At 42.7% G+C, this 13968-nt stretch overlaps 1 protein-coding gene across 2 annotated transcripts in view; it reads right to left on the bottom strand.

Annotated features, from left to right (window-relative positions):
* Positions 1-13968, bottom strand: part of efcc1 (EF-hand and coiled-coil domain containing 1) — a 29202-nt gene that overhangs the window by 3704 nt on the left and 11530 nt on the right. For both annotated transcript variants that reach the window (XM_036152083.1, XM_012882490.3), the window contains exons 3-5: positions 10077-10222; positions 9179-9314; positions 3743-3899 (exon numbers count right to left, since the gene is read on the bottom strand). In XM_036152083.1, the coding sequence (XP_036007976.1) occupies positions 3743-3899; positions 9179-9314; positions 10077-10222 (439 nt within the window). The remainder of the gene's footprint in view (positions 1-3742; positions 3900-9178; positions 9315-10076; positions 10223-13968) is intronic.

The following is a 13968-nucleotide window of genomic DNA, read 5'->3' as shown; positions in this document are numbered from 1 at the left end:
GTCCAGACCCTCTTATCTGATGGCAGCTTAACAGGGTTGTAGGGTAGTGAGTGCAATTATGGCTAAAATGTGTCAGATTCAGAAGTAAAATGATGTTCATTCAACAAAGAAGCTTGTTTCTGATAGAAAGTCAGACAGGCATCTCTCCAAATCTAATAAAATAATATAAAATATATGATCAATTTGAAAAGATATGTATTTTTTGTTTACACTTTAGATAGAAATTGGCTTGCCAAATTATTCATATGCAGAATCAAACTCTTCTAGCAGCTTTTTGCATATTTCCTCTGGTAGATTGATGGTTTATCTTTGGTAGTGAGATCCAGGTCTCAGAGGTTGGAAGGCCTCCGTAGCATGCCCCTAATCTTCAGCTCCCTCTACAGGCTATCAGATTTAGGTAACGACTCTGCTGGGCCACTCCAAAGCAGCAAGATTTTGTTAGCTAATCTTTTCCTCAGCCCTCCAGATGTGTTTCAGATTCCAAAACAAACAGTTTGCCCTTTTGAATCGTCCATTGTTGCCAAATACCAAGTTTCAATGTAGATTGCCTGATGTCCATTTTGAGAATCTTCAATGTTTCTTTTCATGTGATGCCTTTTAGTTTGATTAGGCTACCAGCCTCATTTGCTATAAAAAATTACCCCAAAGCATTATGTTCCCACCCCAATGCTGGACGGAGTAGCATTCTTGGGGTGGAACATGCTCCATTTCACGTCAAATGAAGGCTATATCACTGTGGCCAAATATTACTTTGTTATCTTCTTCATTGCTTCATTGACGAGATTTTGTAAAGGCCAAGCGAGCTGTGTGCCTTACTGGGAAACATGGTCTGCATGCATGGAGTCCAGTTGAAGTGTCTGTCTTGAGACGTCGCCACCAGCATTGATGGCCTTGGTGGTGATCCTTGGATCGTCTTTCATCTCTTGCTCTTACACCTCTCAAACTTGTGGAACATTTCTAACTGTATTTACTACTGTGGCCCCTGGAACTTGAAGATACTTACTGAAGGTCAAAATTATTCATACCCCTGGCAGATTTTAATTTAAAGTAATAATTTAACCAGTCTGCCTCTTCTTACTAAAATAAATACTGTAATTATTTTTACGGTTCTGACCTGAATCTGATAGGAAATCTGTGTATGGAGCTAAATGTTGGCATGATGGCAATGAGGCCTCGGTGGGATAAAAATAAGGGAAATAAGTTCTGCTGGAAGCTTCTTCCTTTTAAAAAGGAGTTTTCCTCTCCACTGTCGCTACATGCACGGACAGCATGAGGGATTGCTGCAAAGCCAATAACACAATGGCAGCGACTGTCCACTGTGGCTCCATGCTCATCCATGAGGAGAGAAGCAAGTCAGTGACTCGATGCAACCTGCTGGGTTTCCTTAGGAAACTTTTAAACCGATCTGTGGATGATTTGACTAAATTGACTTTGTAAAGTGCTTCGAGATGACGTGTTGTTACTTGCCACTACATAAATAAACTGATTTGAATTGAAGTGTATATTTCCAGCTTGGGATTTTAAACCATTACCAGATCCGAAAGGATAAGTTAAAGGTGTGCTCCAGTGACTTCTTCCTGTTGCACTTTTTAAGAAAACTCCCAAAGCTGGACCTTCAGATGCTCCAAGCATGTCAGTGGATTCCTTTAAATGTAGAGCAGCAGCTTGATATCTTCATGCTGAGCTGATGGACCTACTCACTCCATCTCTAACCCTGAGCCCGCTACTCTGTGGATGAAGCCCACTTTGGCTGCTTGTATCTGAAATCTTGATTTTGATTCTAAACTATGTTGCATTAAAATAGCTGAACTTACTTTAAATTGCCCTTTTGGTATGAGTGTATGTGCACAGCCTGTGTGCCCTGTGATGGACAGCCTAATGGAGATAGGCACCACTTCCTTGTGACCCTCCAGGGGTAAGTGGATATAGATAATAGATGGATGGATCATTCCATGGATGGGTAATTGAGCTTTGTCTTTCAGTTCATCTCTTTTTCTTTGACTTTCACTCTCTATCTTGTAATCTCCAGCTCTATTATCCCATTACTGGTCAGCAAGGCACCCAAATAGTTTAAGTTAGGGGACGGTGATTCTAGCCCTGGTATCCTGCATGTTTTTAGATATCTCTTTGCTTTCAAAAAATCTTTATTTCATTTGCACATTCCAACAAAATGTATTTTCTGAATTGAATCCGTCCCTTAGGGAGCAGTGGGCATTTTACAGCACCTAGGGAGCAATCTGGGGTTAAGGGTGTTGCTCAGGGAGCCATAGCGGCAGGGTTTGGACCAGGTGCTTGCAGCTTTCTCAGAACGCGAGCATGATGCTCTAACCACTGGGCTATCACTCCGCTTAAACATTGTAGAGTTTTCAGCAAGCTTCCTATGGCGTTAGTGACAGGCCGAAGGGAAGATTTAACCATTTCATTTAGGTGCTTCTGAGCAGGGACACATCATAACCCCTCACAGCTAAAGACAGAGGCTCTCACCTCACCCAGATCAGGGATTGAACATTGTCACAGTTAAGGAGCATGGCCTCAGGCCTATGGACACATTTACCAACAGCTTCAGACTGTTCTGCTTCACCACTGTCTCCCTGACCTGCCTGCTTTGTTCCTTGGTCATCTGATTGGTTGCTCTCTAACGAACCTCTGAGGCCAGACACCAACCAGCTGCATTTTTTAGATTATACACACACAGCTGGACTCTGGTTACTGATGAGGTGATTTCTGAGGGGAGTTGTTTCCACTTGATTTTGTTATCCCAGAAACTGAGGATAAATCCCAACGCACACCACACTTTTATTTAAAAGACTCTTGATGAGTTTGAGTTGAGCACCAACACTAAGGACCTGTTGATTCTCCTGGTCAGATCTCGGTGGGTTGTGTTCATCTTACTGTCCCTGCTGAAACTGATATGAGGACTGGAGGAAACACTGTAGGATGTTCTCCTGCAGCTGTACACAAACTTAGAGGAGCAGTGACATAATGTCTTTCCTGGCAATGTAAATAATGTTCCCCACTGCAGAGGGAATAAATATACAGAGTTGCACTGTTATTGCTAATTGTGAGTTCCAGTCCACAGTTTGGAGGTGTCCCTGCCAGGAGTGTTAGAAATCCCTGCTGCACCTCTACGTCATGGCCTGTTGAAGGACAAAGGTCTGACCCCACATCCTGCACATAAACAAAGCCTCACAGGCAGAAATTTGTTTAAGTTAGACTTTTCCTCTCAGAGCTCAGATGCTCAGGGAACTCATGACTTCACGGTTCAACTTCCGCCCGCCTGTTTTCTTGTTGTTCCTGAGCAAGGCAGCTTTAATTCACACCAGCTCTTAGTGTGTGGCGAAATGAGGGAGTATCTCTGTGGTTGGGACACACACACACACGCACACGCACACACATACACATACACATACACATACACACACACACACACACACACACACACACACACACACACACACACACACACACACACACACACACACACACACACACACACACACAGAGGTGTTTGGTGAGGCGGGAGCTGCAGATCATACAATAAGGTGAGGTTTGGCCTTTGAAGCCTACATTCTCTGAGCAACACTCACCAGTCCTCTCTAATCCAGTGTAAGACTGGAGAACGGTGGAGGAAAGCAGAACATGGTCCACAGTGGAGCTTTGCACATTAATGGGTTCTGCTCTAGAGATGAGCAATGTGCAGAAGCTCCTCGTGGTTTGATCAGGGCTCATTGGCGGTTTGTACCTGGTCCATGTCCATCTCTGCTTGGCTTTCCTTCAGCTCCAGCTCTTTATGCAGCCTAGTGACCCTCTCCAGCAGCTCCACCACAGCGCTGTGACTCTCTTCACACTTCAAGCTGCCAAAATTAATCATCAGTTTCTTGAAAGCCTTGTCACCGTATCTGTTTGAGAAAACAAACAAACTGATTTTTCTTTCAGGCTCTATTAGTAGCCACATTGCATAAGTATTCATATCCCTTCTACTAATACTAACAAAAGCTTCAGTGGATTTTATGTGACAGACTACCGGAGAAGACTGCAGAACTGTGAAAGGAAATGAATACATTAAATGGTTGGGCCACGCCCCCTAAAAAGAAGGGACTGATCAAACTAAATCCCCAAGTATTCATAGAATTTCAGAGATTCTGCTGATGTCACTGAGATTAATCAAAGCTTTTAAAATTAAAGACTTCTGAACCGTCAAAGAAGAAGCTTCAGGGAAGCTTTAGAGCACTATTTATGTATGATTGTTATGGCCATAAAGGGAGACTTGCTGCTTGTGGTCCCAGTCCTGCAGTCTGAGCAAAGAACAGATGAGTTTACATAGATGAATGTTTCCCTCCACTGCCGAACAAGAGATGGTACAGAGGCCGCGTGTCAAGCAGCTCAACCCAGTCTTGGGCCTACTGGACTCCATAATAACTGAACGCTGGTGAGAGCAAGGAAACTTGTGTCTGGGCAGAGATAAATTGGTCTAAGATAGAACTATGTTGTCATGATCTGTACCTGTCTGCCTGGTTCCTGCCCTTCACAAGCTCTCTGCAAACAGCAGGCAGAGCCAGACTAATCAAATCTTTTGCCAGTAGATGTCCAGCGTTTCTTCCATGCTCGTTCGCCTTGTCATGACCTCAACCATGTTTCCTCCCCTCACCATCCTCAACAGCCCTGTATCTACTGCGGACCACTTTTCTGTTCTTTGGACCTGAGCTGATCCTCTCACATAGACACTGTTGGGACGAAGGCCCAGCAGATTTCATGAAGCAACATTTCACAGGTCATCCTCTACAGTAAGCCTATTGCGTGGTTTGTCTCGTCCACAAAAACCGTCAGGTTAAAACTGCAATGGATAATTAAGTCAGAGAGGATCATCGGGGATGACCCTATCTGCAATCAAGATTTGTACAGGTCTAGGTTCAGGAAAAAGAGCAGCGAACATCTCTGCAGCTCCCACACATTCTGCACACACAGCGTTTAGACTTATAGCTTCATGCCAGCACTACAGAATCTTTTTTTTTGTAAAAAAACAGCCACCAGAGAGGCAGTTTCTTCCCCAAGGCTGTCTTTCTGAGGAACACCTCACGCCCCAAATATTCAGTTACACTACTGTAAAACAAGATAAGTATTTGCTGGTGAAGATTCTCAGTCATCCAGGTCATGGTCATTCCAAAAAAACTAAAAAAACAAAACAACTGGACTTGTTTTCTGTAGCTGAAGACGTTTCGCTTCCTCTCCGGGAAGCTTTCTCAATTCAAAAAGTCTGGAGTAATGATGAGTACCAAGCTTTATACTACTGCCCAACAAAGGCCTTGTAATGGATTAAATAACATGCAAATTCAACAGAAACAGGTCCACCCCTTAGTAATGGGCGATTGTTAAAGACATTAAGCCAGAAGATTGAACCAAAACTGGTCCACTCCTCTGTAACGAGGAGTCGTTAGGGTCGTTATTGGCCTGGCTTAAAGGAACAATGTTTTGATCACCCATATGAGGGTGAGAACTGAGGTGATGATTGGCTGGAATTAATCCTATAGCTGTATTATACATTTTAGAGAGTTGGAACCTAAGGCCTCCTCCTCTGTTTAAGGTTGGTCTTTTTCTCTCTTAACGTAGATGGCTTCCTTCACATTCCTTTCAAACCATCTGACTTCTTTGTCCAAAATGTGAACATGTTGGTCCTCAGAGTGTCCTTTGTCCTTAAGGTGTAGGTGGACAGCAGAGTCTTGTCCTGAGGAGGTAGCTCTCCTGTGTTGAGGTTGTTTGGTTTCTCCAATATAAAGATCAGAACATTCCTCACTGACTGAACTGCAGACACCACTCCGCTCATCTTAGCTTTGGGGGTTTTGTGTAAGATAAGTATTTGTATTATCACAAACTGACAACCTCCCCTTTGTCTTTCTTTACATATCACAAAAAGGCAACCAAAACACATACTGTTTCTGTATTTATTACTTATGTCTGTACACCGTGAGTGCTGAAACTACAGTGAAATTCCTGGACTGTGCACATAATCATGGTCAATTAACTAGATCCTAATTCTGATTCTTTAACCCTGCAACACAAGCTTATTCAGTCGTATTGGTGTTTTCTCTTTACCTCATCCCACTAACCTGGTAAAATAAGCCTGCATAGTCCTCATAAACATACTAAATTGTGTCTCTTTACCTCAGCTAATGCTAAGCTACAAGCTGTGCTGATCATGCTAAGATGGTAGCTCCATTAGTTCTGCTGCACTACTCAGCTATGCAGCTCGTTCTGTTCGCACTGCGAACGGCCGAGGCATGCACCAGCACACATTCAAATTTGTATCAATGCTAGTTAAAGGAACATGTGAGCCGTTGCTAAATAACGCAGCAAGTGCTGTTTTTTTTTTATAAGTTCAATTTGTCACGATCCCCAGCTCAATGTAAGGGTTCCTGAGGATCATGCAGTTCTGTTTTTCACATTTTCTAGTATTGTTTACTATCTGTAGATCTGTTTATCATCTCATTAGTCAGTTTTCTGCTCATCATGATTTAAGTAGTTTGTTCTTGTTGAGCCTATTTTTCCTGCCTGCCTGTCCTCAGATCAATTAGTGAGTTTGTTTTGCCATATCTGTTCATGCACCATGGTTTCCTGTTAGGTTCTGCTCTTATCCTGTCCCTGTCAGATCATCTCTCTCTCTCTCTGCTTAATTAGCACTAATTGCTCCACCTGCCTTCCCCCTGTCTCTTCCTCTATATATTCAGCCAGCTCATTCACACTCATTGCCAGGTCCTCCGTTATGCTCCCATGGCTTCTGGTTTTTGTCATTGTGTCATAGTCCAGGCCGAGGTGCAGGCCGGGTTTTTCTTCTCTCTTCCTCTGCAGGGTTGGACGGGCAGGTGCTCCTCGTCTGAGTTGATTTTCAACCTTCTTAAAGAGCTGGAGCCAGGAGGAGGGCGTCAGTTTGTTAACGCTCATGCGTTGGTAGAGACCAAAGCCTTGTTCCTAGCCTTGATTCCTCGTGCAAACCCAAGCCTATAACCCTGTCTCTATTCCTTCCTCCTAGAAAACCTGGATCCAAGCTCAAGACCACATCTCCGCTGTTCATGCTCCCTGAAGACATCACTGAGACTTTCCAAGTTCACGTTCTGGATTTAAACGTCAAGTCTCAGACCTACACTCTACGTAAGCCCTCCAACCTGAGCTGGCCTGCCTGTCCACCCTCAGACCACCACCTCTGGAGAGAACCTACCACCAACTGCACTGGACACCACCCTCCCAAACTCAAACCTCACCGTCACCCCAGTGAGTTTCTCTGCTACCCGCAAGACAATAATCATTATTCAAACATTCTCCCACCCGCTGCTCATCTCTCACCTTCCCTTCCTCAGCCCACGAACCCAGAGACCCAGCCAGCAGATATCACCTCTCATTTATTATTTTTCAATAAAATCCTTAAACCGTTTTTTGCCTCCGTATTTGTGCTCATTCCAGAGTCAATTAATTAGAACATGACACATTGCCTGTCAGGCCTTTAAGTTTTATTATTCAGCTCTCAGTAAATTGTCATTATTCATACCAACATGCTGCTCCCATGTTCTGGTCTACACTTTGGTCTTGCAACAACCCTAAACTTTATGACAGAACCGCTAATTTTAAATGTGGAATCATCACGCCTGCTACTGTTGGCCAAATTGTACGTCTATCCATTTTAAGCTGGAATTTTATTGGTCCATTATGTCCTGTGATGGCTAGTTGACACAACCTTAGGAATGAATTGTTCTAAAGGTTATTGATCTCTAATTCAGAAAAAATATTTCTAAAATATGTTTTTGTTTTTCACCAAACTATTTTATTTTCCTCTCTGTTTTACATTGAGGGGGTTGTTTGACTAGGTTCTGTCAGGATGCAGCTTGTAGGCTGCATGCTGAACCTCCCTTCCCCTCTCTCTTCCCTGCGCAGCCTGATTGGTTCCACCTGTCAGGCTGCAATTATCTCTGATCTGTTTTCACCTGTTGTCACCTCTATGTATACCCACCTCATTCTGTTCTCGTTGCCGGTCCGTAGTGTTCTACTCCTGCTCAGTTTCAGTCAGTATTCTGTGTCAGCTCAGTTTTTGTTCAGTCAGCCACAACACTTTTCTTCAGCTTTATTTTTGTTCAGTCACTGCCAGAGACTCTGCTCCAGCTCTGCTCCAGCCCAGCCTCAGCCTGAAGCACTGCTCCAGCCAAGTCACAGCCAGAGACTCCGTTTCTACTCAGCCCACAGTTTGGGTTCGCCGGTTCCGGTGTTCCGCTGTGGTCTCTGTCTTCGGCTCCTGTGCTCAGTCCTGGTTTCAAGTTCTCAACTCCTACTTTCACTCCTTCATCCATTGTTCTATGGTATAGCACCTCACCATGAAGGTATTCATAAAACAGTAACTGACAAAGATTGAGAGCTGTTTGGCTATTAATTTCTGATAATCAGGTGTTCCTTGACAGGATGATTTTAATCAAAATTACTAACTTTGTTAATAATTACCTTTGTTACATATTAATAGTTATTCATAGCCAAAACAAGCATATTGTTGCACAACACTAATCATACAGCCAGAGCTACAATGGAATGGTTTCAATCAATGCATATTCATGTGGTAGAATGGTCCAGTCAAAGTCCAGACCTAAATACAAATGAGAATCTGTGGATTTGTAAATGGGTGTTCCCAGATGTTCTCCCTCCAGTCTGACTCAGTTTGAGCTGTTTCATGAAGAAGAACTGGTGAACCGTTCAGTCTGTAGATGTTCTAAGGTGGTAGAGACAAGAGCCCAAAGGACTGTCAGCTGCACCTGCAGCCACAGGTGCTTTTACAAATTACACACTCAAAGAAGGATGAAAAATGTACAAATGCATGCCACACTTTTTTCAGGGTTATCGTTCCTCTTCACAGTTCACAAAGTTCTATTTTGTGTTGGTCTGTCTCATAAAATCCTTCAAATATATCTTGAAGTTTGCTGTTGTGATGTAGCAAAATGAAAAATGTCTGGGAGGTCTGAGCACACCTGTTCAAGGCCAAGTCTAGCATGATGGCATTTAACCAGGGAGCAGACTGTGTCCAAACAGTCAAACCAGTGGCTGGCTCAATGTTTATTGTGATATAAATTCTTTCAGTTCTTTCCTGGGTTTTATAAAACAGAGAGTGAGGAGCACAGTATTCCCTGTAGTGTTATATTTTCCATGTTACCTTTCACCACAGCATGACAGGCTGGTAAGGATCCTCTTCACCTCCTCAACCTGCTCCTGGTGGTCTCCGGTCCTCTTCTCCTCTTCTTCATCTGAGGCAGCCTGGCCCTCCACTGACCGGAACAGCTGCTCCTCCACTGGCACCACAACACATGGATAATGTGGTATTTAACTATTATGTAAGAAGTTATACAGTGCTGTGCTTTTTAACTAAAGGACTATGAGTTCTTTGCTTTAATATTTTAGCAGTGATACAAACCTTTAACAGCTTTAGCTTTTTTGTCACATGGGAACACTAATGAATCATTACAAACATTTCATCAGTTTTAATTGGTGAAGACGTCACGTTTAAATGAAGAGTCTACATCCTCTTTCTAACTTGTGTCATTCTCTCTGACTTCTAGGATGGATCCTCACTGATAGTAACCCTTTCTTGTCTCATTACAGTGTTGGTTTCAGTCAACGCACTTCCTTTGTACAGAGAAGCAAGTCACAATTGATGGGAAGATGGATGGGGCTAACTCCACTTAATCCTGCAAGGAAACCTGTTAGGTCTTCTGTATTAGAAGGTGTGGGTTCACCTCTCAGCTGGACAACCATCCGTCACATACAGCCAGAGCTACTATGGACTGGTTTAGATCAAAGCATATGCATGTGTTAGGGTGGTCAAGTCAAAGTCCAGACCTTTTACTGTCAATTCTCAATTTTGGGCTACTTTGTGTTCTATCATTCAAAAATTGCTCATAGGTGTAAAGGGAACAAAATGTGGATAACCTTCAAAGGGTCTGAATACTTTTGCAAGGCACTGTAAAGCATCTGTGTAAAAATCAGATGCTTCGCTTTCACAAAGTAACAACGGAGTCAACATTAGATGCATATTTCAGACAAAGATGCCTCACTCTTGTCAGGAGTGGTCACAGCTCGACCTGTTGGGGAACAACGGTCCCGCTGGAGGTCCTGGCAGCATCTCCTGTCCTGTTTGCTGCTGGCACAGGGTTGCTGCTCTGCTCTGGTGCTGCTTGGAAGTCGTTTGGACACCTCAGATCTGAAAGAGATCAGGTCAGAACAGCCATGTTACAGCTCCGTCTTGTAGAAATGGCCAATATGGACTTTTATCTGTGCTGTTTATTATGATACTGAAAACAATGACGACTACAGTCATATTCGATAACAGAATATCTGTTCAGATGAGACTCATTTGTCAGGTTATAAGTATCTTTAAAAAACATTTAAGCAGATATTAAACATACTTTTCACTAAGCCCAAATTCATGTTTTAAAAATCTTTTCTCCCTGTCCGATGTGGCACTCTAATGTTGATTGTTGTGTTTTCATGAGCTGTACACAGAAATTATCCTAATTTAACAGAATTAAAGGCTTGAAAACATCAGTCTGAGTGGATTAATCTATAAAATCTTCTTCACTTTGTGAGGGAGTTACTGAAATAAATGAACTTTTCAATAATATTCTAATTTACTGAATGTTACTATATAGGGTGCCACAGCCTATAGTTCAATTCAATAAAATGTTATTTTTATAGCGCCAACTCACAACCCGTCATCTGAAGGCACTTTACAAAGTCAAATTCAATCGAATCATCCAGACAGATTGGTCAAAAAGTTAGTTAAGAGACAAAGATGTACAAATCCTCATCAAACAAAGTTATTCAGCACAACAGCTACACTAAATAGTGATTATTCTGCTAAACAGCACACGATTATATTTAATTGTTATGTGACGCATATTGACATTAACAAATTGTTTCACTAAAGAGTGGAAAAACTTGTTACTAATCTCAAGGTAACATCAGTTTGTGGGGGTGGAATCATTTGGATACAATAACTTCCCATCTCCATGTTCTCAGCGGATCGGCCCTCTGAGCACTGAAACTGCATTTCACATGCACACCACCTGTGGACAGCTCAGTTCAAAAAATGTGCAAGCATGAAGGAGAACACACCTTATGACAAAAAGAAGTGTGCATTACTGCACGTCTACATATGCCGTGATCATTTTATAGGGGCCGTTTGATTCTGTGCGCGAGATCTGGGTGGGGTAATTGAAGCCAGACTCTGGATGTTTGAGAGATTTTTACAGTAAGTGGGTCAGTGGTGGAACAGTGCTGTTAGCATGCTGCATGCATGCAAGGAAAGTTTAAAAAGCTCAGCTTTCTATGCCCAGGTAGATGTGAACAAATCCAACTGTCTTTGTGTGCGTTTAGTACTTTCCTGCCGTCATGGTCAGAGTAAAGCATTTGGTCCTGTTGAAACGAGGATGCACTTTGGGCGGATTGGTGCTTCTTTAAAACTTTGAATTTTCAAACGTTCCTCTGCTGGCTGCCCTTTTTGTTGGGGGAAATTCGATAGGGGGCCTTCATAAATCACTGCATAAGTGTTTCCAGATGATGATACCTTGCAGGAGAAAAACTAAAAGGGCAAGAAAAACGAGCAGATTTTCAGCAGCCTGCCTCTAAAATCACGGAGCACTCATGCTTACATCCTGTTGGCACGAGCCGGCAGGCAATTCTGTGCGGCAACATTTTACTTCAGTTTTCTTTGTGCAACAGTAAGTGCAACGAGCTTGCAGGCAATCAGTCAGAGAGTTGTGCTTGAGTCGCAGTGGGGGAGGAGGGCCAGCAGCTGTAGTCAGACAAACACAAGGCTTCCTGGTTGCTCTGGAGACACTCCCATTCAGGAACGAGCTTGCTGAAAGCTATGTCACATGCAGGCTATGCAGTGACTGATTTGCTCTTTAATTGATGTTGGTCAGAGCAAGGCTGCAGTTCCAAGACCTCGAGTCTCGGGCAGTTCTGATGATAAAATGACATTTTAAATGTCACATGTAAACCATTTGTTTTGCCCTTTAAAAACCGTTGGACAGAGATGAAGCCCTCTGAAGTGTTTCTCGGAGCTTCTGGACACAGGGAGTCTAGCTGGGAAAGCAAATACACAGAGTAGTCAAATAATCTGAATGCTGAATAAAAGCATGTGGTAAACATGCACACAGAGAACTGGGTGGCAGTTTATAGACCCACCCTTCTCCTCCTCTCTGACTGCTTCATATAGAGAGCCACGCTAAAGTGTTTATATTGCTTCAACTATTTAACATTTGGCTACAATAAAAGTACACGTTGTGATTTTGTATGATAGACCAACAAAACAGGGCAAAGCCTAAACCTCCACCCATCCTTTTAAAGCTTTAACATTTTCTCTTCCAGGATTGTCTGTTTTTTTGCCCCATCTGTCTTCACATCAACTGGCCTACATCCTTGTTCCTGGTGAAGAAATACATTCACACAGCATGTTGCTACCACCACCATGTTTCACCATGAGAAGGTTCTGCCCAGAGCGATGTTCAGTGTTATTTTTATGCCACACAAAAGGTTTTACATGCAGGGCAAAATGTTCCGAATTGGCTTGATCTGATCAGAACATCTACATGCACGTTTGTTGTCTCGTCTACATGGCTTGTGGCACACTGCAAACAGGATTTTTTTCTGGCTTTGTTTCAAAATTTGCTCTTTAGTGCTACTCCTCCTTTTGGCAAGATGCAATACTTGCCTTCTCAAAAGACTCCCACCTGAGCTGTGGATATCTGCACTTCCTCCAGAGTTACCATGGGAGTCTTGGCTGCTTCTCTGATTAGACGTGCAGGTCTTGGTAGGTCTGCAGTTTGGCCTTACTCATTCAGATGATAGATTAAAAATTAAGATAATATGTTAATTTAGGTTTGGGAGCAAGGCTGCACCTCTAACCACCCAGCATCCTATTCATATTCAGTTCACCTAACTGTCTCAGTATGTCGCGGTCTCTCAACCCCACCCTCAATCACCTCATCCCTCTTTCTACCCTTCACCGTATCACCCTCATCCTTATTTCCTCATCATTTATCCTTTATTCCCAAATGATAAAATCCTCTCTTCCTGTTCATCCATCTCCTCCATTCCTTCCTTCAATAAATCTTTAATCTCATATCTTTGTAGCGTAGTCCTTGCCAGTGAACAGAGCTGTAAAAAATGTTCAAAGGTTGGGATATTGTTTTAGAACATAACCCGTCATCATTGAATACAAGAAATATCATCTTTGAACTCATCCCCCCTCAAGGACCACCTACGTTGAATCCATTTGTAACATCACATCCCTCCCCACAGTCTCCCAGTCTTTATATAAGTTCTGCACTATCCTCACATTCAGTTTGTCTCAACCCCTCCTGAATTTCTGCTACACCAGCGTTGTTCCCCTCTTGGCCCAAAGCAGTAACAAATGATAAACACCATCAATCAATGCCCCCAATGCTTGCAATTCCAACGTCTGAATATGACTCACCAAAGGTGTGACAGGACGGGTATCTGAAAGATGTTATAATAATCGAATGAGGGGCTATGGCGATGAAAGCAGGTAATGTTTGAACTAAAATGACAATTCAACTGCAACAGCAGCTGTTCAACCCTAAGAGGGAAGCACTAAGTTGGTTTTAAGACAAATATTGCAAAACTAAAACAGTTCACAATAAAATGTAAAAAACATTTGCACAGTAACATAAAGTAGCACCCTTGGGCCCAGTTTACAGATTATCTGCAAAAAAATTGCTTTTGGAGTTTGTTATATTTGAGGTGTGGCACAGAAAAAAAAGTTTGGATGAAATATTTGGGTATTCTTTACTTCTGATGTACTTTCACTGTTTTTAAGGCGAAACTGAGGTTAAAATTTAAAGCTAACACTAACAGGCTAAAGCTACCTGCTAGCGCTCTTTTGAGCCTGATGCTAATGTAGGGTGACCAGACGTCCCCGTT

The sequence above is a fragment of the Fundulus heteroclitus genome, chromosome 20 (genome assembly GCF_011125445.2).
Source record: "Fundulus heteroclitus isolate FHET01 chromosome 20, MU-UCD_Fhet_4.1, whole genome shotgun sequence".
Classification (NCBI taxonomy): Eukaryota; Metazoa; Chordata; class Actinopteri; order Cyprinodontiformes; family Fundulidae; genus Fundulus; species Fundulus heteroclitus.
This window is presented reverse-complemented; position numbering and strand designations above follow the sequence as displayed.